Below are 25464 nucleotides of genomic sequence, written 5' to 3'. Positions count from 1 at the left end.
CAGTTTGTTCCTTCTGTCTTCTTCATCTCACCTGTCGTTTTTTGTATAAGCCTGGTAGAGAAGTAGAACCGGTTACTAGCAGAGTTGCGAAGGCTTCGGGGATGTTACTTATGGACCAGACATCGCCATTGTGATGCTCAACAATGTACTTTATTAACAGTAGAATGAGTTGTGGCCTGTTCCAGGCATTCAGTCCTTAGTTGTGAAGGAACTGGACTGCTACAGAGGGGAAACAGGTTGTCTTCTGCAATGAATTCCAGTTTAGTTTGGGCACTAATGACGGCCATCTTTGTGTCTTGGGGCCTAGGGGTAAGCGCCTTAATGCTGCCTTTGCTGTGGAGCGGCGCACTGCCCCCACCGCTGGTGTGATGGTCTTGGGGGCCATCACATATGACAGTCGGTCACCCCTAGTAGTGGTACAAGGAACAATCACAGCTCAGCGATATTTTCTGGATTTCCTGAAGCCACATGTGTTTCTCTCATGGCGGCTTCCAAGAGGCAGCAGGATAATGCTCGGCCGCACAGCAATGGGGTTACAGGAATGTCCCCACCACATTGTCACACTTCTGTGGCTGCCTGGTCACCAGATTTATCACCACTAAAACATATATGGGACTATCTGGGACACCAGCTTCTACAGTCTACGAGTTTGTACTATCTGGAAGTCCAATTATAGCAAATGTGGACCAATATGTTGCAGGATACCATACAGAACATATGCTTCCATGCCCGCCCGTATCACATCTTATATTCAAGCTAGAGGTGGTACAACAGGGTACTAGAGCCTCTATGCCCGCCCATATCACATCTTGTACCACCTCTGACTTGGATGCAACAGGGTACTAGAGCCTCCATGCCCAACGGTATCACAGCTTGTATCCATGCTAGAGGTGGTACAACAGGGTACTAGAGCCTCCATGCCTGCCTGTATTACATCTTGTATCCAAGCTAGAGGCGGTCCACCAGGATGCTCGAGCTTCCATTCCCGCCCAGATCACATCTTGCATCCATGCTAGAGGTGGCACAACAGAGTATTAGAGCCTCCATGCCTGCCGGTATTACATCTTGTATGCAAGCTAGAGGTGGTACAACAAGATACTAGAGCCTCCATGGCCGCCCATATTACATCGTGTATACAAGCTGGAGGCGGTACTACAGGGTACTATAGCCTTCGTGCCTGCCTGTATGACCTCTTGTATCCAAGCTAGAGGGGGTCCAACAGGATGCTCGAGCTTCCATGCCCACCCATCTAACATCTTACATCCAAGCAAAAGGAGGCCCAACAGGGTACTAGAGCCTCTATGCCCGCCCATATCACATCTTGTATCCAAGCTAGAGACAGTTCAACAGGGTACTAGAGCCTCCATGCCTGTATCACATCTTGTATCCAAGCTAGAGGCGGTACAACAGGGTACTAGAGCCTACATGCCTGCCTGTATCACATCTTATATCCAAGATAGAGGTGGCACAAACAGGGTACTAGATAGAGATGAGCGGGCACACTTGGATAAGGCTGCATAAGTAACTGCATTCTCGGCAGGGGTGGGAGTGGGGGGGAGAGTGAGAGAGATCTCTCTCCCCCCCGCCGCCCCCCCCCCCCCCCCCCGAGCCTGCTCGGACGACAATGCAGTTGCTCGAGAAGAGTGATGCTCGCTCGAGTAACTGCCTGATTCGAGCGTGCTCGCTTATCTCTAGTACTAGAGCCCCTATGCCCTTCCGTATCAGATCTTGTATCCAAGCTAGAGGCTATGGACTATATTGTACCGGTGTTGAAATTCAAATTTATACGGAGGCACTATCCATTTGTGCACAGTCAACGAATTTGCAGAATGGACTTGTACTCTGACTTTTTGTGCTTCCTGTGATATTAGATTAGTTGCAACTTGGACTTTGACTTTATCAACTTCTTTCTGCTATCAGTATTCCATATATTGTGAGTCTTTAGAATCCCCTAAGGCTCTTCATGTTATATTGGACTGGCCGTATTGTAGCCAATATATAGGCTTCTGGGTGTAAACAATTATTCCTAGAGGTGCCTTTTTTGACATATGTCCAGAGTGCGTGAGTACTTAGGATGCTCATGTCCATCCTCTTTATTTCAGACACAGCCATGGATCACATTTCAATGGGGTTCTGGGAATGGGGATTAATTTCTAGCGAGTAGGACAGTTTTAGTAGCAATCCCTCAGGCAACCTAAAGCCTCCTTAATCGCTCCAAACAATCAAGGCAGTTGTTCAATATTAATGCCAACAGTTTTAATTTTGGGAGATTTATTTACAATATAGGTCAGCAAGACAATCAAGAATGTAAAATTAGTTCAATGACAAAATTAAACCCAACATTCTCAGATGCATCAGATTTGACTTTTGCTATAATAGCCGAGAATTGCGCAGTCAAGCTATTACTTCACATCATTGTCACATAGAAACCATTCATTGGATAATCTCTCTAGGTTTCCATAAATAGGTAATAACATAGTATCGGTATTGGATACCAAAGACTATTTCGCTAATAACATTTCATGACTGAATGGCTCATGTTTTTTTTTTCTCCACAAATAACAGTTAGATCCACACTTTCTCACACTAGTTTGGCTTTGGGCCACATCCTTAGGTGACCATTAAAGTAACCCAATCTTCAACCTTTGCTTCCTGCAGCAAAACCGCAAAGCCTACATCTCAATTGATGGAAGTAGACAGCTCTGTACATTGCGTAGTGGACCGAGTTGGGACTGCAGGCTAAGTCCCATTTACTTCAATAGGACTTGGCCTGCAGTACCAAGCCGGGCCACTGCACAATGTATGGGGTGGTCTACTTCCTGCAGCAAAGTAGTTAGAAGTTGGACAACCCCTTGTTCCATGACCAGCTTCCTCCCACTCATAAAGTAAGCAATTCTAATGATGGAAATGCATCATGGAATTTCCGTACTTTGTATGCAAGTCCGTAATTTACAATTGTTTTGGTAATAGAAGGTAAATTGACACATAATTCGCTTTACTTCGTTGGACCTTCTCAAAGGGGAGCCTTATCACAAGGGGGTCCTCTGCTAGGACCCCCGGTAACCAGCTGAAAATAAAATTAAAGTTTGTTTTCAGTTTTCTCGCAACAGCACCACCACAGGTGAAAGCAAAGCATTGCAGAATTCTGATTGACATCAGTGGGTGTCCATATAATGCGTGGACATCTCAGGTCCTCCAAAGGTACAGATGTTCTTTGTCTTATAGATAATTGAACTAAACAGGACATCTCCGTCTTATCTCAGAATATTGAATAGAATTTTTTTTAAACCAGAAACCCCCTTTAGGATACATCTAACAACTTTACCGCAAAGCGTAGTATATAATATAAAACATAATGAATCGCCATACAACTGCAAACAAAATGATAGTTTGATATTTTAATTTTAGAGATTTTGATGGGGACAGATGTGACTTCTGAGGACTCGCTAATTTGTTTAATAGACTGCATAATGATGGCAGTGGACGTGGCAAAAGAAAACTCTTAATTGCAAAAGTTTGGCAGTACTCTTTCCTGGCATCAAGTACTAGTCAGGGAAGGGTTAATGTCATTTTCTAATAGTGAAGGGATTAGTTTTAATCCGTAGAGCTGGAAGGAACACATAATGCTGCTGTAACAGCGCCGAGTCAAGAACACATGGAGAAGTTAAAGGTGTGTCCTTCAGCCGAAGGAAGTTATACCACTCATTCATCGTCCTGGGTAATGTCATTCATCACTTTGCCTTTATTCACTGGCTGATCCTCAATAAGTTTATTAGACTTCTGATCTCTGTACATTTAGGTAATTTCTAAAAATCATTTGTATCATCTCTACAATCCAAATGAAACAAAATAAGTAATTCATCCCAGAGAACCATCAGCCAAAGATTGACTCCCGAATCTTTGGAGCTCTTCTAAGTATAGTTGTTTTTGTTTCAGTTTTTGAGACAGGAAGTAGCCGTCTGACCACTTCCTTCATCAACCATATTAAAGGGGTGGTCTCGCGAAATCAAGTGGGTCTATACACTTCTGTATGGCCATATTAATGCACTTTGTAATATACATCGTGCATTAAATATGAGCCATACAGAAGTTATTCACTTACCTGCTCCGTTGCTAGCGTCCCCGTCGCCATGGTTCCGTCTAATTTCGGTGTCTTCTTGCCTTTTTAGACGCGCTTGCGCAGATCCGTCTTCTCCCTTCTTCTCCCTTCGGCTCCGCTCAGCAGCATCGGCATTTTGGCTCCGCCCCCTTGTACGCATCATCGCGTAGCTCCGCCCCATGATGTGTGCCGGTTTCAGCCTCCTGATTGGCTGGAATCGGCACGTGACGGGGGCGGAGCTACGCGATGATGCGTACAAGGGGGCGGAGCCAAAATGCCGATGCTGCTGAGCGGAGCCGAAGGGAGAAGAATGGACAAGACGGATCTGCGCAAGCGCGTCTAAAAAGGCAAGAAGACACCGAAATTAGACGGAACCATGGCGACGGGGACGCTAGCAACGGAGCAGGTAAGTGAATAACTTCTGTATGGCTCATATTTAATGCACGATGTATATTACAAAGTGCATTAATATGGCCATACAGAAGTGTATAACCCCACTTGCTGCCGCGAGACAACCCCTTTAACCTTTTTTTTTGTCAATGGACACTCAGTGTCTGGATAGACAATGAATGGACAGTGGTGCTTTGGTCTAGGAGAAAATCTTAGTCAATGCTATAGTAGTTGCCATATTGAACCAGGTAGAAATTAGAAAGGTGGAACCGAATTGTTGAAGGTTTCTTTTCTCAAGATAAAAATCAAGATTGGGCAAAAATGTAAAAAATAAAATTTTAATAGACTTTACAATTATATCACATAATATTCTTACTTCTCTACAAGATCCTCCTTGTTTAAAAAGGGAACACAATGACCTACCAGATGAAGTGACCAATTGCCACCAGATAATGTCACCGTGGGTATAGTTGCCTGACGTGATCACGTAATGCTGCAAAGAACGCTCTTGACTTGCAGGCGGTAGATCTTTAGAGGAGATCAAGCGAATACAAAATTAACGTGTTTATAATTAAAGGGGTTTTCTGGGACTTAAATTTTGATGGCTTATCCCAAGGATAGGCCATCAATATGAGATCAGTGGGGAACTAGCTCCCGACGCCCCTGTAAGTCAGCTATTTGAAAAGGCCATGTAATAGTACATTTATTGGTCACATGGCCTTTCTGCAATAGTGAACAACATCCATACGCAATGTGTGCAGTTGTGCTTGGTACTTGGTGAAGAGGCCAAAGTTTTCACCCGAGCTCTGTGGACTTTTCGAAAAGCTGGTCAATGGGATTGCCAGGAGTCAGACCCACTGGTTTGATATATGACCTACCCTAAGGCTAGGTCATCAGTATTTAGGTTCCCGAAAACCCCTTAATCACTGAAACGATGCAATGATCAACAAAAATTTTAATTATCATCATATTAGGAGAAGATTGTCACTCGCTTAATAGAGCAGCTTCTTCTATTATTTTTTCGCTTGACAACCGTGATGTATTCTTCAGTATTTTCTTGTCCAGTATTGCAATTTGCCTTAGAGAGACTTCTAAGGAGACGTGTTTACTTTTAGTGGCAGCTAAGGAGTTGGCATTCCTTTAGTATAACTGGTAAATCTCATTAGCTAAATCAAGGTTACCGAGAGGATTAAGTTTATTTAAAAAAAAGCATCCTGTAATTATGAAATTCTTCCAACATTACGTGAATTTATTTTTTAAACTATCAATGCAAAAACACCTCAATCCAACATTGTAGTGAAATGTTCTTGAAATGTTATTTATAGAGTTCAGATAAAATACCCAACTCCTACAAAGAAAGCAGAAAAAAGCAATATTTGTAGTCCAGTAAATGGGCTGATCTTGGCACTCAAGCACTGCAAAAACAGGCTACATCATGTATTCCAAATTACCCACCAGGATTCTTTGTGAAACTTTGAGATTAGAACAACATGACTGGTTTCTTCTGGAAAGAGTAGCACTCTTATCCATGGGAGGTGTCTGGTTCTGCAGCCCGACCCCATTCAGGCAAGGCCGCGGACAAGAGTTGATTCTGGAGAGAAGTAGTCGAATTCTTTCTCATACCACCCCTTGTCCAAGCTTATTTTGTATGTGGTACGGATCACAATAAGGCCACAATGATAGGACCATATTTCTCTTCCTTGTATGGTCTCACTATTTAATGGTCTGATTTGCTTATATTGCTAATGCACATTGTGCTGTCTTGTACATACGGACTAGTACATAATATTTATAGTAGTTATATCTGTTGTTCATCTAAACACTCATTTATGCGTCTGTTTAGAAAATGAAAAAAAACTTTAGCTGACATGATGCTTTGAGTCTAAGCAGTGGGGACCACCCACTTGACACATTGAGAACCCTAAGAGCCAGACCTAAAAAGAAGAACCCGTCTACGCAAAGTGGGTAAATACTCTCTTCTACCAAAAGCATATGGACATCCCAATCAGTAGTATGGATCATATCTTATTAGTTGTTCTAAACCATGCTACCTAAGATGCAGACTCTTTGAGGTGTTGGCCAACGTTTGTGACGGGAACTGCACAGTATTGGGTATATGGGTTATGCCACTGCACACAAGCCATCCATTACAAAGTACAAAGCATCCGCCTGCCTAGAATGGTGCAAGCAGTGTCATCATTGGACAGTTGAGCAATGGAAGAACATTCTATGGAGTGACTATTCGCACTACTCTATCAGATGGATATATCTGGGTGTGGAGGATGTCGGGGAACGCTTTCTGCTGAAGTGTAGAGGTCACATTAGGGTCTGGGGATGTTTTACTGGTTGGTTGTAGTGACAAGAACCATGAACATGGAGGTGTGCTTTGACATTCTAGACTGTAATGTGCTGCCAGCACATTATAATACTGGTAATACTCTGGGAATAGTCAGCCATACTTCCAACCAGACAACGTGCCTTGTCACAAATCCTATGTTGTTGTACGTTGGTTTAAGAATGTGGATGTTCCACAATTGGACTGACCTGCGCAGAGTTTTGATCTGGACCCTATAGAACGAACTGAAACGTTTGGGACAAACCAGAACGTTAGGTCAGAAATTATAAACAATGTCTATCTTCTTTGAGAGAACTTGACAGACATTTGCAGGATGACTAGAGGGAAATACCAGCTGAAGTGTGTCAGACATTAGTAGAAAGTATGCCATGGAGATTATCCACTGTCCTTAGGGCCAAAGAAGCCCCACTAAGTATTAACATAAGTAAATACTATTTTTGATTGTTCCTCAGTTGTCCAGTTACTTTTTGTAGGATAGTGTATGAAAAAAAAAAACGAAATAGTCGGGGAGGCGTGGTGGCCGAGGCCTGCAACAAGATTTGCTGATTTAACCTAACGATCTAGGAAGCAGAGAAAAATTGTCAGGGAAAGATACTTATTTTTCCGGTCGGTTCTATATTCCTATATCTATTTTTCACAACTAGAACCCATATGTCATTTCTCTAATTCATAACTTTTAAAATACACCTATAGTTTTTTTTCTTCTTCTGAATAGGGGGGGAGTGAAAGATGACTGGGAAGGCAATGGCAAACCACCCTGCAAATACAGTCACCCAAGGAGTCAGTCCTGACTCGGTGCTTGCACCAGGTGACTTTACCTTTTTACCTTTCACATGAATGATGCATGGCATGTGACCATAGCAGAAACGTTCGGAACTAAACTGGCTCGGTCCATTGTGGCTGCGCTGCACCAGAAAAGGACATTTAACCAGTGAGTACTGCATAGTTTATTGTTTTTTCTTTAGTCTATTTCTGCCCTTAGCAACTTTTTGAGAAGTCTCAGAAAACCCATTTAATTCCATGAGCTATAGCACAGCATTATTAGGGTTAATTAACACAAGCATTTAAAACCACATCAGTTTTACGTCCACAAAAAAATTCCTTTTTTTCATATATGTGTAGTTCCATTTGCGGTCTGAAATTCTTTATACTTTTTACTTCCATATGTCATTCATTTTTCACAACCACAAAGGAAAACTGGAACAGGCTCCAATTAATTTTTTTGCTGCATCACTTAAGGCTGATGTAGACACAATGAGAATTGCTCAAAATTCGCTCAAAAGAATCTTTTGAGCGATTCTCAGTCTGTCTAAATGCACGGACATCGTGCATTTTTCATGCACGAGTCGTTGATCGCTGAATTCCAGCTTGCTAGAATTGAGCGATTAGCTATTATCAGTCAGCTACACTGATAAGATTCTCTGTGCCTGTGTCCTGCTGTGAATCCACAGCAGCGCACCTGCTGTAAGTGCAGAGAACACTACAGCTGTTTGCTTATGCAAAGCAGCTGCATTGTTCTTTTAGTGGCCGTGGCGGTGTCCGGCTGTGCCTGCATAGCTCTATAATAGCTAATTAGCTACTATAAAAAGTATGCAAAGATGATCGCTCAAAACTGTCACTCAAACTGACGTTTGAGCGACTTTTGAGCGATCATCTGTCAGTGTAAATGGAGTATTAGTAATCCATGAAATACAAACCACACATACAAGGCGCCAATGTGCTGTCTGCCTTTTTTTTTTGCACCGCAATTGACTTGCCTGAGTGAGTCTTATGAGCAAATCAAACCAGAATAGTCTGCAATTTGATTTTTCGTATACATAGATTGTGTCCAGAGGCGTAACTTGAAGCTCCTGGGCCCCAATTCAAAACCTGTAACCGGGCCCCCAACTATAATGCTTTATTCATACCACTAGGCTCCCTATATGGAGAAGAGAGGCCTTATGGGCACCCTAATGGTCCTGGGCCTGGGTGCAACCGCATCCCCTGCTTCCCATATAGTTACGCCCCTGAATGTGCCTGTGTGTCCGTGTGAAAAATCTGATGTCTGAATTGACACATTGAGTACTCTGCTGTCAGTCTAGTCGGTAGTCAACTCGGATAGCGTACAAGCCAAAGATACAACCATGTGACTTAGTCCTAAGGTTTGATCAACATTGACGCATCTTGCTAGAGGCGATCTAAAATTTTATCTAGAGATTAATGTAGATCAGAATGAAGAAGTATCAATTATTTCAATAAATTTAGATTTTTTTATTGATTTTATTTTTGATTTGTTACAAAATATCTGGCAGCCCCAATTTATTCTAAAATACTTTTTATTTCCGATGGCTCCTTTCCAAGTATCATTTTAACACATAGTCCGCTAGGAGAAGATAGGATGTACATTAATGAATGCATAGAAAACTGGCGTGGTATTATGAAGTATGAATGGAAAGATTGGGCATATTGACCTTCTGAGAGTGAAGTCTGGAGCTGAACTTCATTTAATATGATGTGACTGTCTGAGAACACTGTATAATATTTTTCCCTGGTACCTGTCTCATGGGAGAGAGCAGTTTTCCATTTGTTTTATCTCTTCAATGTTCTTCATGTCTTGGGTTATGACAGTTTCCACTGCTTACTCCTTATGCAAACATCCCATTCTTGACAGACCACCCGAGACATGAAGACATGCCCAGAGAACATTCAGTGCTAATTATGGGAACAGACATACCAAAAATGTTGTCTTAAAATAATCCTACACTAATGGAAAATGGGCCTTTTCTCATTGTCCTCTGCTATTTATCCTTTCTCATGATTTAGTATACATTCTTTGGTCATACCATTGACCAGTGATTGCATTATACCTAGTTTAGAAGATCATCTTCAATGCTAGTTGAGGAGGACAACGTCATTTTTTTAATGGTATTCAAAATGCAATAAACCTAATAATTGCAGTAAAACCTTTCAAATAGACCACCTCTTTAAGAAGACTAACCCATTACGCAGACTAGTGGTGAACAAACTTTTGAAGTTTGCCAAACTTTTGCAAAAAGTTTGGTTTGGTCTGAATTTGTTTGAACCGAACTGAAAGTTCACAAGAACATCTGAAACTGGTGTATAACACGATCTAAGAACTATAAAATCCTTGTATAACACTCAGAACCAGTGTTCAGGACTAGTGTTGAGCAAAATTGAACCAGAGGAACCCTGTGTCTGGTAGAACTTTACTAACCGCTCAGTTCGGGTTTGTGCGGAACCAGATTTTAGCAAAGTTCAGCCTGAAACAGGATTCCACTAACACTAATGCAGAGCAGAATTCCTGTGCACAGATTTCCAGTTTCACCATATATTATGTATACTGGTCAAATTCTTTGAGAAGACCTGGAAGACCACTTTGGGTGTTCCTCTCAAAGAGTTCTCACTGTACATTTTTGCCTCAATCGTTCTATTTTTATAGATTTTTGTTTTTGTTTTATTAATTTTTTACACATTTTACCACATACTAACCCAACTATGTTTGTACATTTATTACATAAATATTTAATGATATTTTAATACTTAGAAACTTGTACACTGTTTAAAGGGGTTTTCCATGATAAATTCTTATTTTAACCCTTTGCAATCCAATTTTGGGTTTCCTAGTAGGTTTTCTCTTTCTGCCATTATTCAATGGTGCCACCTGCTGGCTAGAGTCAGTACTGCGGTATTGGACATGCTGGAGAGGCCCTTGACAACAGAGCAGCCAGTAATATACAATAAGAATGCCCTGCTGGACGTCTTCCGACATCGAAAGCTGTACAGCCTTCAATCAGAATGTCTTTAGAAGTCAGGCAGTATTTTGGAAAGGGTTAAAATAGGTTCTCTATGTCCTAAAATAATAAGCTTATACTATCCCCACTTAGGTTCCCGCATCTCGCACCCCGGATCTTTATCCTCCATGGCCAGTCTGTATTTATAAGCTGAGGTCTGTGATTGGCTGCAGCAACCTGTAAATATAGCTTTGCATAGGAAACCTGGAGCTGCCAATACAGGAGATGTGGGAACCCAGGAGAAGCAAATATATACCGTATATACTCGAGTATTAGCCGACCCGAGTATAAGCCGAGACAATAAGTTTCACCACAAAAAACTGGAAAAACGTATTGACTCAAGTATTAGCCGAGCTATACTCGAATATATACTAGGTAAACCCCCCGTTCCCCCCCATACTCACCTCCCATCCAGCGTCTGTGCAACAAGCTGCTTAAATTCTCCCCGCTGTCATCCCCCGCCATCCTCTCTGCTTGGCTCTGTCAGTGCTGTGTAAGTAAACGCTGTGATTGGATTGAGCACCAGCCAGTCACAGCTGGCACTCGATGCAATCACAGCGATTACTTACACAGCATTGACGGCAGGGGATTTAAAAGCCCAGCGGGGAGAATTCTAAAGCAGCTTGATTGGCTGTGAATGATCGAGCACTGGCTGTGATTGGCTGACGCTTGATCCAATCACAGCTCTTACTTACACAGCGCTAATGGCGGGGGATGACAGCGGAGAGAATTCAAACAGCCTGCCGCACCGCCGCCGGAGACACAGGCTTCGGCTGGGAGGGGAGTATGGAGGTTTTTCTTAAAGCCTTCCTTGACTCGAGTATAAGCCGAAAAACGAGGCTTATACTTGAGGATATACAGTATTCTGACATGGGAACCTGTTTGTAAAATATACACTTATCTCAGACAACCCATTTAAATTGTGGTCAATATGGTAAAAATTAATGCAGGAAAACAAAATAGTAACGATTCAATAATATGAGAGGCTAATGTATGCCCGAAGTGCACAGCTCTGAACACACAGCAGTGGCATAGATTAGTATTGCAGGCACAGTTCCCATTTAAAGGGGTTTTACGAAGTCATAAAAGTTATCCCCTATTCTAAGAACGGGGTGTGTGCTCAGTCCCTGAGTGGATGGAGCAGAAGTTGTGCAGGTGTGCTGCCGCTCCATTCACTTCAATTTCGTTGATTACCAGTGCCGGTTGGGTGGACCAGTGTGTACCAAGTTCGAGTACTTTGTTATTGAAGTGACTGTAGGAGTGGTGCGCCTGCGGTTGGACCCTTGTGGATCATAAAGTTATCCCCCGGATAAGGGATAACTTTATAACTTGGCACAACGCCTTACTGTGCCTTCAATACCAATACAGGTTGCAGTGTGTACCAATATACTTCTTTGTTTTTCCGGCATACTACCACATTGGCCCTGGTAAATTGATCCATGGGGGTCCCAGTTGGTGCGGAACCCCGACGATCATCTATGATAGGTCATCACTTGTTCAGGGCTGGAAAATCCCTTTAATTCACTGTACCATTTAGATGTAAATGTAAGCACTGATGCATCAAAGAAAATGTCACCGTAACATAACCGGCAGGTTCCGAATGTCAATTTATTATGAGCAACTGTTACTTTGTAAGTATGAAAAATCTAAAATAATGTTTTGGTGCTATTTCACTTTGCCTGCATTTGTCCTACAGGAAATGTCCAGTTTATGGTGCTCTATGATAAACTAATCAAGTTTTAGACATTTTAGATTTCTTAAAATAATTATCCTTACAAAATTGCCACTTTTTTATTCTCTAAAAATATAAAATGAAGCAGTTACACGCCAGTTTTTTTATTTCAGTGATCTAACCCTTTGAAGCAGAGGGATGAACTAGATGAAATTACTAGTGTGACATCCGACACTGGAATTTGAGCCTAGCTTACCTGTTCCAGGAGAGGTGTTCTAAACCTTAAACTACCCTATCGATGTTGTGTATTCGGCCATTGGGTCTCGCAGTGTCAGGTAAAACAAAGTTCATTTCCCAAGAAGCCGGCTTAATATCCTCATTAAAATGTGGAGAGAGTGAATTGGTAAATCAAAAAGGACTGAAACAAGTCATGAAATACACGAGGCAAGAACATCGGTGATGTTTGGATGTCGGGTTTAGGCAGGTTTCATACTTTGTTTTTCTTTGGACTAACAAATAAAGGTGGATACTTCTTGGCAGCCTGTTGCCGTCCTAAGAGGGTGCAGCTTTTCTAATTGTAGTTTTCTGTTGTAAGGTTTCAGAAGTTACTTCATGCAACAGATACCTTTTCATGTAAGTGGTTGAGAAAGACCGAACATGGAACTGATGTTAGGACCTGTCCACAATTTTTCGGCAGTGCCATATTATGGTCATGTGTCGGAGCGCTTACTCCACTCTTAAAGAACCATGTAACATGTAGAGTTGGTGGCTCTTTCACTTTCTGTAGACCTCCGTAACCAAATGTCTTTAAATTTGTTGAGTTTCTGATTGGCATCTCGGATATTGACTTGGAGTATTAAGAAAAAGGAGTTGTTGGGTGGAGGCATTTAATCATATTCATGAAGTTCCATATCAGGAGACGCGGATTGGGTTAGCCAATAGTGGTTTTATTTATATAGTTGTTTTTTATCATTCGATTTTCTGTTAATAGACCACTACAAGAAAATGAAAATTAGACATTCAAAGTTATTTGTGGTTTCGCCTGTGAAGGAATTGCTTTCTCTTGAGTCATTTCTTTGGAATCCTTCTCATATTTAAGCACTTATGTCAATTTAATTTTGAAAGCTTTCCCATGTGTTTCGGTGAAAAATGTTGTTTTATTAAATTGTTTCTTTAGAGCCCTTACATCACTCAGGAACTCGATTGTTTGCAGTCATCATGTTTTTGAATGGAAGCATTGGCATGTCTACAATATCAACTGCTGGGTGCAGTACAGAATAAACTGTCCTCTACCCAAGTGCCGGTTGGGCGGACCAAAAATATTGCTATTGAAAATATGTAGCCACTCCATTTATTTTGGGAGCCCACTGGGTCATTCATCTTATAATACTCAAATGTTGTTTCTCCTAGCTCTACAGTGAGCAATAATGTATATGACAAGCTGACTCGGGGTGAAGCGGGCTTGGTTGACTCGCCTGATGAAAGATATCGGAGGCACACATTTTCAAATATCTTCAGTTCTGATAAGGTCTTTGAAATGTTGAGTCTCCAATTATGTTTACAAATATACTATATATAGGCCAACCTATGTGTTATATTACCAGCTCATATAAATGGCTTTCTAATAAAAAAAAGTTGAAAGTCAAAATCAGACTTGCCTAAATTAGCAAATCGAAGGTCTTGTCATTGTCTACTTTACTTCATCTGGATCATAATGGCGTGCACAAATAAAGAATCTCTGTCATAGATATTACAGGATTCATCATTCTAGTCTATTTCTATGGAGAATGAGTTGGATGACTGTATGGCATGCTGAAGGCAGTAAGAATGCCATGGTACAAAGATGGTAGACCATGTCAACCCTGGAGATTTCATCACCGCCATACTAGACGAAGACATTCTATTACATAGAAGGCAGTTAGTGCTACTAATGTCTTTAGATATTAATTGTAGAAGACCTAATTAACGTAGTACCTGATGGTGAAGTGCTTTGAAAATCAAACCTTGTCTGCTTTAAGGTCCTCTTATTTAGAAAAATGCTTCCCCAGAACACTTGAAACCCTTGATGTACTTAAATGTTTCCATCACAAGTCCCCCTTTCATCTCCTCTAAGCTGTGCATATTAATTCACCTGAGTCTCTCTTGAGAAGCTTTCTACTTTGTACCTAATGGTTTTACTATGCTATTTACAAAATTCTCAGAATTATATAGTCATATAGAGCTACAAGCCTGGAATAGAAGTTGTCGTCTACATGAAACCTCAACGTAAACTGGTTGTTTTGGACCAAAATGGTTGTCCTCTCCCAATGCAAAAATCTTAATCAAACTTATGGAATCATGGCTCTGCTTCAATAGTTAGTAAAAACATGTCATGAGTAGAGTTGGCATATTTTAATGGGGTTTACAAGGATTAGAAAAACATGGCTGCTTTCTCCCAAAAACAGAGCCACGAGTGTCCATAGGTTGTCTCTGTTATGGCAGCTCGGTTTCATTGGAGTCAGCTGAAATTCCACACATTGCTGGTGGATAGGGGTGATTCAGTTTTTGGAAGAAAGCAGCCATGTTTTTCTACTTTCTATCAACAACTTTAAGACCATGAGAGGAGTATACCCAAGCAATTCAGACTTAACTGGAAATTTCAGTCTACCACATTTTTCACCTATTTATTGGATAGGTGATGATTGACCCCCTACTAGCTACAGTCTTTTGGGTGGAGGGAGTAGGGGGCTTGGTTGCATACTTCACCATTACTCCATTCGTATTCCTCCTCGTTGTGGTCTAGAGTCTGCGAGGAATGTATCTCAGCTGTTGTTCCTCCCATCTATGTAGCGTTTAAGACCTATCCAGTGGATAGGTAAAGAATTCTTTAGACCAGACTACTACTTTAAGGTATTTTTTTTACCTGATTGATTGGGTCAAATCTTATGTTTGATATCTATGATTGATACCAAATGTTTGTACTGTAGGGGCCTCGTGTAGCGAAGAGTGTTAGGGCAGCAGTATGCAGTTCCAAGCTCTCGCTCACGACCTGAAGGTTGCAGGTTCAATCCCCGCAGGGTTGGGGTAGCCGGCTCAAGGTTGACTCAGCCTTCCATCCACCGGTAAAATGAGTTCCCAGCTTGCTGGGGGGTAATAAATAAATTATCTGAAAGCGCTGCAGAATAAGTTGGCGCTAAACAAATACCGAGTCCCCGTGGGTAAAAAACAATTGTTTTCAACCAGCAGTCAGAATATTTGGGATTGAGCTTTTTTTATGCATTTGATGTTTTGGAACAATCGTTCCTTTTTAAACTGTTGCCTTATGACAAGCACTATCCATATATCATGTTAGAGCATATAAACTTTTTTAAGGGGCTCTCCAGTTCAAGACCATCTGTTCGAGAACAGAGAGCCACTCTGTAACAGCAGCTTCTGCTCTGGCAAACTTGGCATGTCCATGCATTATATGGAAAGCCATTCATTTGAATAACTATGATGTAATGCTACATTTCTCCTGAATTCCTAGATGAAACCTCCTACTAGAGAGATGTGGAGATGAAAGAAGCCAGATGCACATTAGTCAGCTGTTTTAAATAGTGGCTTTTTTGAGCCACTTTCTTTAATAAAAAAAAAATATTGGATAGTTAATTAGAACAGGGAGAAGTTGGTGGATGAGATAAACTGGCTATTTATTGCAGCTTCTATGGTGCTACCAAATTCTGCAGCGCTGTACACAGATTGTGATTAAAGTTCAGCGAACATACTCTGTCGAGTGTGATGCTCGTTTGAGTATTAGCGTACTCGATGGTGCTCGTTACTCAAACGAGCATCAAGCCGAGTTCGACCCCGCCCCAGTTTTTGGCTCCTCCCCGCTGTGATGGGCCTGTTTTGGCCCCTCCCCGCCGCGACGCAGCGCACGTCAATGGCAAATTTTTTGTCTGGCATGAGAAAGAGACCGAGAGACCTTAAAAAAAAAAAAAACCCACATACAAAAATGCTCGAGTCTCCCATTGTAGTCAATGGAGTTCGTTACTCGAGTAGAGCTTTCGAATTTTACGAAAATCTCGACTCAAATAACGTGGACCCGAGCATTTGGTTGCTCGCTCATCTCTAATTGTGATCCCTCTCATTAGTTGACGTCCCTCACAATTGGGTTTGGGCTATATAACAACCTCAAGTCTAGATTCAAAAATATTTATTATAGACCTTTCTGATTCTTCCTTCATGGCTTAAATAGTCTAGAAATGTCATCTCTGTTGTTTTTCATGTTTGGGCTTATATTCGTAACCTAATACTTTGGCACATGATTTAATTTTGCAACATGGCAGATTTTCAATTCGAATGCCTTGTAAGATTTTTTTTTTTATTATGACTTGGGTTTATGCTGATATCTTGTAATACTATAAAATGATACATTGATTCACACCCTGAAATTCCACAGCTTGTTATACTTGCCTTGGGAAGGTTGATTTTTCAGTTCTCTCACAATTTGCATCAAAGAATTATTTGACAACGGATGTTGGGAGGAAAGAAATACAGTCTAATATATTCCGATCCCTCTTTGGGGAACATTTAATTTCACTGAAGTTTCTGGAAAAATAAAATCTTGCGCTCTTGTGTTGCCAAACTTGGCCATGATTTATAGTACTTAGAATTTAATTTTACTTAATGGCACACGTGTAATCTTGATCTTTGGAACCATGTCCTACAACCATCGTAGGTTCACCTCCGAGCATATATAGAGTGGAAGTCAAGTGGAAGGTGATCGATGACTGGTAGTACAACTGCTAAGTCTTATAGGGGTTTCCAAGATTGGAAAAACATGGATGATTTAGCAGCCCTCTCTGTAGGTTATGTGGGGTACTGCAACTCAACCACATTGCTTTCAATTGAGCTGACTCGCCATAAAAGATATAACTCATGGACCTCAACGATGCCGTTTTTAGAAGAAGGCTGTCATGTTTTTTGTCTAATTCTAGAGAACCTTTTTAAGGTGTTTTGCACATAGGTGTCTAATGGCTCCAGACAACCTGATAACTGTACAGAGCATTCCTTCAATTTAATACTGCACTCGGCATAATACTACGGGACACCTTAAAGTGGTTTTCCCATGACTTAAAATTGCTTCGCAACCACTTTGTCCTTCCTAGTTGCTGTTGACCAAGACAAGTGACTGCCTCAGCCAATCACTGGCTGTGGAAGATCACTGTTGGGACCAGTGATTGGCTGCAGCAGTCACATGTCTTGGTCAGCAGCAACCAGGAAGGACAGAGTGGTTGTGAAGGAATTGGTTAGACCTGGGAAACCCCTTTTAATGTGCAGGGAAGGGGAGGGGGGGGGGGGGGTCATAGAAGCATTGTATTTACAGAAGAATAGCTCAGTAATATGGTGAGATACAAATGTGCAATGTGATCAGGGGGTGCCTCATCTAGGAGGCAAGTTGAGTTCTTTGCCTCAGGCGGTACGAATTTGCAGGCCTGTACTGACAATCTGCCTGAAATGGCAGATTTGCAGTGGTCCACCGTTTCCTCCCGCTGATCCTCTGTCCCTGAATTTGAAGTTAATTGTATCCGCACCTTTAAACCGTTGGACTCCCTGCTCCACTACGCAGCATCTTCTATGTGATTCAGGACGTTGGACAAAAGAGGTCAGGGGTGAAGGGGAGGCACAGTGGGACCGTAAGGGAGGTGAGAGTTTATTTTTTTAGTACGGTGAATATTATGCTAAAACTACATGGGGACCGTATGGCTATTTAGTACTGCAGGGGGACAGTATGGCTATTTATTACTACAGAGTATGTGCGTGAAATGGGAATATGCATACAAAAACCATCAAACACCATGCTGATGTTGCCCTCGTCGAATTCAAGCCCTATTGCTAAAAATCTGAAATTTAACCACTGAAAACCATTTTGTATTTTAGAGTTTTTCTATTTTTTTTTTTTGAGTACGTGTACATATATTTTTTAACGGAAAACTTTCAGGAGACTTGTGCTGCTCATAGGTGCGGGCAGGATGAGTAAGGACTGAAAAGGTCAGAAACTTGTAAGCTGAGCATGTTTCCTTTGACATCACTACTGTCTATGCATTTTTAGAAGACCAATGCAGTAGTGTTTCAGAGAACACAATTTACCCATAAGCTGGCAATGGGAGAGAGAGTCATGTGGGCAGCATCCTGCCAGCTACTTCCCCCTGCCCAGCTTAGGTTGATTGACAGGTCTTTCCCTATTTACGAATGGGGAGTAACCTGTCAACCTACATAATCCGGGCTGTGGCCCAGGTGACCCTTCTCCCAGTTCTCAGCTCATTATTAAACTTTTTTTTTTTTTCTCTGCAGCATTTCAGAGTTAAACATGGCTGCTTGCAAAAAAGTATTTGGTATTTTATGCTGCACATCATTTGGGCAGCATGAATCCACTGAGAGGATTCTTTTCAAGCCGTTGTATGGGCATACTTTCCCGCCTGATTTGACATCAGACATGAAAACACACATCTGCATTCAGGGTGGGACTTTGCCATTCCAACTCTTCACCCAGCAAGTATAATGCATAGGTTTTAGACTAATTAATGGAATCTTTGAATGATACGTGCCAGGTATTGGATTGTTACCTGAGCAGCTGTCTTCTCCCAACGCTTGGTGTAAAATGATGTCTTCACAACCCCTTTAAGTTGGCTTCCTACAACAGTGAAAACCTCTAGAAGAGACCCTTAGCTAAAGAACATTGCATTTGGAGTATACCTACTATTGAAATCCTGCTCTAGCAAGTCATCACTGGCCTTCATTGGTCATTGACGTAAAAACTGGGGGCAATTGTATGCCATGTGTGATGACGTCACAAGCTTGGGTTGGTCAATTGACACCATGGGACATTTTGTCTTGATGGATAGTGGGATTGTAGTGACAAGTGTCCTCCACAGTCTGATGATGTCATTATGGACAATACATCATCGGTTCAGGAACCAAGTAACAGAGAAGTTAAGAGTTACTGGGCTCGGCGGCGGTGTACCAGAGCCGGATTTCTAGGTTAAGTTTCTCACATTTTTTTTTTTGAGGGCTGGTTTTAAGCTACACATTAATGACTGAAGTAGTTTTGAATAGATTTGTGCTGTTGTTTTTATTGGATCGATGATTAAACACCAGCTCCTCTAATTTCTGGTCTTTTGGTGTTCAGCTGGTATGTAAAGTATGTCTATCTGCATTTAAATTAGTGGCTCCAAGACAATCAGATTATATAGCAGTTACTTTGGTGAGAATATAACTGGAGCGAAATGGAAACTTCATTTTAAGTCTAATATTAGACCCTGCTTTGGAAAATTCCTTTTAAATGATCACAAGCTGAGAATAGCTAAAGAATTCCAACTTTCAGCAAACAGCATTCACCAAGAATTTTTAACCACTTACGGCAGACCATGGGAAAATTGTATTTATTGGGTTACTCTTATTGTTTATATCAGCTGGAAGGAGATATCGTTGGTCCCCGAGTGGTCTTATACTAGAGCTATTTTAGCCATCTACAGTATATTTTTGACGGTATTGTGCAGTAATTTATTTCAGTTTTCCTTACAAGTTGGAAAATTCCTGCTATTTTGGTTGAATGCCATACATGGCAGGTCTTCTCAAACTGAATGCAAGTCTTTACTTTCTTGGCATGGTGCTAGGGAAAGTCTTTAGACTAGCTTTCATGTACACTCTTCCTGAGACGGTGATTACTTTCCAATTGCCATAGAGCTAATAGAATCGTTGGATAAAGGGTTTATCGTTCACAGTTGAACGTGTAGCTTCTGGACGAAAAACATGTTCGACTTGACCTAATGAATAGATTCCATCTATGGAGATGAGTTGCTCTCACACAACTCTGAAGCCCATTTTAGTTGGATGCTACTATTATTGGATATTCCCCCTTCCAGTCCTGTGTTTCCATCCACTACCGTTATATGTATAGCTTTAGACTTCTTTCATATCTCTGAACTAAATCAATTATTAAAGGGATCCTAAAGGAAGTGTCCATTTAGGACCATCTCTTCTTCTTAGATGGACCACCTGACCCCTATTAGTAAGCTGTAATTTGTGTGTAAGCCTAATGGCAAGTATTACATTCTCCCACAGCACCACCAAAGGAGAAATGAGGCATTACACCATTCTTATTTCAGCGGGTTGGCTGTGTAATGCATGGACATGTTGGGTCCTTAAAGGGGTTGTGTCATTAAAAAAACCAAAAAACATTCTATACTTACCTATTCCTCCCTCGTCGGTACACTTACCAGATCTTCACCTCCCCTATCTTCTGTCTCCTGCAGTCCAGAGGGGGTCGCTTCACCTCCAGCTGGCTGATTCCTCTCCTCTAAGTGTCAAATTAATTAATAAATAATTATTTATCCCACATGATGAACATGATCATGACAAAAAAATGCTGTGCCAATATTGCATTTTTTTTGTTGTTTGCCAGTCTGTCAAAAAGTTGTACGTACCCAAATTTTATTTAATCTTTACAATGTACACCTTGGGGGGATAAATAATGAATTCATACAAAATGTGTACCGTATTTTTGTTTTTAACATTTTTTTTTTTTAACTTGATAATTTTTACTTTACCTTTAATTTATTGCTCTGCCCTTGTGGGACTTGAGCATGCACTCGGATGATTGCCCAGAAAATACTCTGCAGTAATCCTGTATTGCAGTCCATCTGTATTCGTTTTCATTGGGCACTATTAGAGCATTGCATTGTGGGCAGCTGATTGGCTCATACAGGAAGCTTCCTCACTCTGTTAACCCTTTAATGCACCAGTCATAAAATACAAATATTAACTGCAAGTGATTGCACGGGCACAGCCAACGATCTCGCACCACCACGGCACTATATGAGTATGGTGGCTTGCGCTTAGTGCGAGTCATAACATATTGTTACTGACCAGGACGGGAAGGGTTTAAAAGTATAAAACATGAAAAAAAAAAAAACTATAAACATGGTATTGACCCCCCCCCCCCCCCAAGATAATAAAAAATAAATAAATAAAATATGGCACAGTTGCATTTGAAAAATCCCTGCCTCCCAGAAATGCTGCCTCTGATTAGCTAACGCTTAGCCAATCACAGCCAGCGCTCAATGAACCAATCGCAGCCATTTATTGAGTGCTGGCTCTGATTAGCTAAACCTCAGCCAATGGCAGGGATGGGGGAAAGCTGCAGCAGAACCCCGGACAGTGCTTTTAAGGTGATGTATACTTATTTTTTAACTTTTTTTCTGCAGCTAGGGCTTATTTTCGAGGTAGGGCTTATATTTCAAGCCACCCCCCAAATCCTCCCATGTGGTGCTAGTAGCGCTGCAAAATCGCGGTATCACCTTGAGAAACTGCAGTGATATTGCACATACCAGCGATGCAATAGTGCCGCGATTTTCACGCGGCAATGCCAGTTTGCCAGTTTAAATGAGGCCTTAGGAAAATGAAAATCCCAACAATTGGCTAGTAGTTACAGGGTTAATAACCAATTTTTTCTTATTTGGAAATTATTTTTGTTTTTAAACCAGTCAACCCCTTTAGGCCACATTTGGATTTGCTGCATACTTTTAAAGTTGAATCGCATTTCACTTTACATTGAAATACTTGTGATCGGCGTTTTAGAAGCCTCACCCATTCTTGGCGTCCAAAATAAGCATGGGTTTTCATATCCGCAGTATTGCAACCCATTCTTAGCTTTAAGCTGCTTCCACACGGGTGACAAAATTGCGCAAATTTCTCGCATGTATGTGCAGCCCCTGCTTTCCAATGGGTTCCTTCACATTAACGATGTTTTTCACTGATGCTATGTTGCAAAAAAAGAAAATCGCAGCATGATCAATATTTGAGCGATTTTGCAGGGTTTTTTTTATAGCCCATGTTTCCCTATGGAGCCTCATTGTATCGCATCGCATCACACGAACTAGCGATTTTCGTGAGATGCAATAGATTTTCCTACCCCTAAAATAAGCCCTAGCTGCATTACCAGGGGGGAAAAAAAAGGATAATTACCTAGCAGGCTTGGTCTGGAGCTCCACCGTGCGTCCTGATTTCCTCGTTTGAAAGAAGATCGTTTACAGGATGGTTGCAGGTTTCAGAAATCCCACCTACAGTAAGCGATGGCTCTGATTGGCTGAGTAGTGCTGCATAAACCAATCAATGCAACGCTCGATGAACCAATGCGCGGGCTGTGATTGCTTCATCCAGCTCTGCGTTGATTGGTCGAGCAGATTTTAAAGAATCATGTTGTGGAGGCAGGATTTATGAATTGGCCAATCAATGCCGCGGCTCAGCCAATTCATAAATTCTGCATCCGCAACGAGACTTTGTAGCGGCGATATTGTTGTCGCCCGTGTGAAAGAGGCCTTATCCTCACACATTCTCACTACACATTTCAGCCTTTACAATCCAAAGTATGACAGCCCTAACAAATTTTCCCGAAGTTCACATGTAAAGGCCTTCATACGCGGCCTGATGATCAGACATGAATCCTTGTTTGCCTGAGCTTCGGGCCATGTGAATCTGTAACAGGCTGGTGGTAAGTGCCCAGGTTTAGGATGAGGCGGTGATGACAGACTTTAAATCCGTGTACCCTGTAGTATTTCTTCAAGCTCCACGGTAAGATTACCTCGTGGCCTAATGCACCGTAGGTGTCAGAGTACCTTACTGAATCTCCGAGTCCTGCTTGAATGCAGACTCACACACAGCAGGCGCGAAAATCACCTCACATCTCATTCATCTGCGCACAATACTGCTACCCCGAACTGACTTGGTCCCCTATCACAATACACTTTGCATCATAAATCCGTACACATCACATTGCTCACTAACTAACCGGTAACCCTGAACATGGTGTCACCACCCTTCAGGGAGATGCTTAGAGATGAGCGAGCACGCTCGGATAAAGCAGTTACTTGAGCGAGCATCACTCTTCTCGAGTAACTGCTTACTGGTCCGAGCAGGCGGGGGGTAGCGGGGGGAGAGTGAGAGAGATCTCTCTCTCCCCCCCCCCCCCCCCCCCCCCCGAATCTGCTTGGACCAGTAAGCAGTTACTCGAGAAGAGCGATGCTCTCTCGAGTAACAGCCTTATCCGAGCGTGCTCGCTCATCTCTAACTTACCTAGTCACAACTCTGTCATAGTCACTGTCCTTGGTGTGCACACTACTGTCGTTGAACCGGTCTTGCGCATCTAGCATCTTTCATCTTAATTCGTATACTGGATTACGGTGTCGTCATCTACTTTGGGGATAGAGTCCCCTGCGGGAAGGGAGACTCCCTCTCTTTCAACGCAATGCTGTTGTTTTCTCCAGCAATTGTCTGGGCTCTATCCATGCCTTTCTTTTGCGTTGCTCCGCAGTATGGGGACACTGCCCAGACTGCTCTTCGTCTTCTGCGGCAGCCACCACGTATGTTGGCACCTATACACACCCTGCTGCTGTGTTATCTGCTGTCGTGGTGCAGCAGAACTTCTATTTAAGGCCAGTGGGGCAGTCTTCTGGGCAGTGACATACTAGCTGTGTAACTGCCTGCACCAGATGGGAGCAGAGCGTCCTCTTACAGCCTTTTGTGAGGCTATTCCAAAATAATGTGGTCCAGCGCTCTTTAGCTTGGCACCCTGTATCTCCCCTTCCCGGCTGAGGCTCTGGCTGGTGGTGGGGAGACTTGAGCACAGCACGGAAGCACTGTTCTGACTGGCGCCAGTCTGCCTGTCTCTGGTCCCCACCACCACTATCCCTGCTCACCCTCTCGGCCTGGTACTGGACCGGAGGGGTGGGGCCTCATGCAACCATCGTCCGCTGCTTGGAGTTGTGAAGCCGCTCCCCTGTAGGAAGAGGGCTTCTCCTCCTATAAATAGTCCCTTGATCAGACGACGAACAAGCAAACGCTTATTCATCAGCTGATTTTCTCTTTTGCGCTGCAGTAAAATGCATAGCTGTCAGAAGTACATCTTTCTGTGTAAAGGGAGAATATGGTGCCAACAGCGATGAAACTGTATGGGTAATGAATGATAACATGAATGTTCATTCGTTCCTCATGAAGTATGAATCAGTCTGTTTGAAGACCAGTTAAACAAGTGCTGATCTAATTGACAAGCTGTTATCAAGCCATGCAAAAGGTCCCTAACGTACAATTTGTAGCAGACCTGTAATGAAATCTGTGATTGAAAAACTGTTTATGGTCACCTTATTATATAGGAATACTTGAAGCAGGAGCTCACCAAATCAATACTGCAAGAATACCCGGAGTGCACAAACAACTGTCAGCAATGCTCAGTAAACAAGGAGATCCACCACCTCCGCAGATAAAATTTTTCTTTGTTCCATTCTTAAAAATATTCCAGAATAAAGTCCAACGGACAGTGTGTACTCCTACATGTTTCGAGCCGTAACATAGCATAGGTACATAGAAGAGCCTAATAAAGGTTTCAGCAATTGGAAGGGTTTATCAACCAGCAGATGGGAGAGACTGGAGGAAACCTGTCCTAAATAGAGGCATTCTGGATTCTGAACTTTGCTACAAGGTTTCCAGAGACATGAATTACAAAAGTGACCATCTTTATATCTATTAAATATTATGTTGTCTTCACCTAGTTGTATCCTTGTTTTTCAAACCACGGTGAGATATTTGTTGAAATGTAATTTATTGGGGCTACACCTCTATGCAAATTAAGTTACTAGGTTTGCTCCATTGTTGTTTTTAAATGGGATTCAGTCTTATATGTACTTATGCTGTGAACAAGAGCCATGTCGGCTTGAAACGCGTAGCTTCTCCTTTTATATGTTTTTCTAACGATTCAGAATTAAAAAGATGCTAATATGTATTCCTAATTCTCTAGGCAAATCCCACCTGGCAATAGTACAGCGGGTGAACAATGAAGGTGAAGGGGACCCATTTTATGAAGTCCTTGGGATAGTTACCTTGGAAGATGTAATAGAAGAAATCATCAAATCTGAAATCCTAGATGAAACTGATTTATACAGTGAGTAGAAATAATGTGTTTGACAAGTACAGTAAACTATAATACATACTGAACTTTAAGATGCACTGATATTTAAAAAGTACCTGCACTTTCACCTTCAGAGCATTTCTGCTCCGTCGGCCGTTTTCGGCTCCTTCTGGCAACCAAAGACTGCCCCATATAGCTCTATATAAGTGCTATATAATTTGTTTACTACTTCAT

General features: G+C 41.9%; 1 protein-coding gene across 2 annotated transcripts in view; it reads left to right on the top strand.

Moving 5' to 3' along the window:
• CNNM2 (cyclin and CBS domain divalent metal cation transport mediator 2) overlaps positions 1 to 25464 on the top strand; it is a 108729-nt gene that overhangs the window by 47711 nt on the left and 35554 nt on the right. For both annotated transcript variants that reach the window (XM_066600908.1, XM_066600907.1), the window contains exon 2: positions 25120 to 25263. In XM_066600908.1, the coding sequence (XP_066457005.1) occupies positions 25120 to 25263 (144 nt within the window). The remainder of the gene's footprint in view (positions 1 to 25119; positions 25264 to 25464) is intronic.

Source organism: Eleutherodactylus coqui, chromosome 4, assembly GCF_035609145.1.
Source record: "Eleutherodactylus coqui strain aEleCoq1 chromosome 4, aEleCoq1.hap1, whole genome shotgun sequence".
Lineage (NCBI taxonomy): Eukaryota > Metazoa > Chordata > Amphibia > Anura > Eleutherodactylidae > Eleutherodactylus > Eleutherodactylus coqui.
Note: the sequence above shows the minus strand (reverse complement) of the source record. Positions and strands in the feature narration are given on the sequence as shown.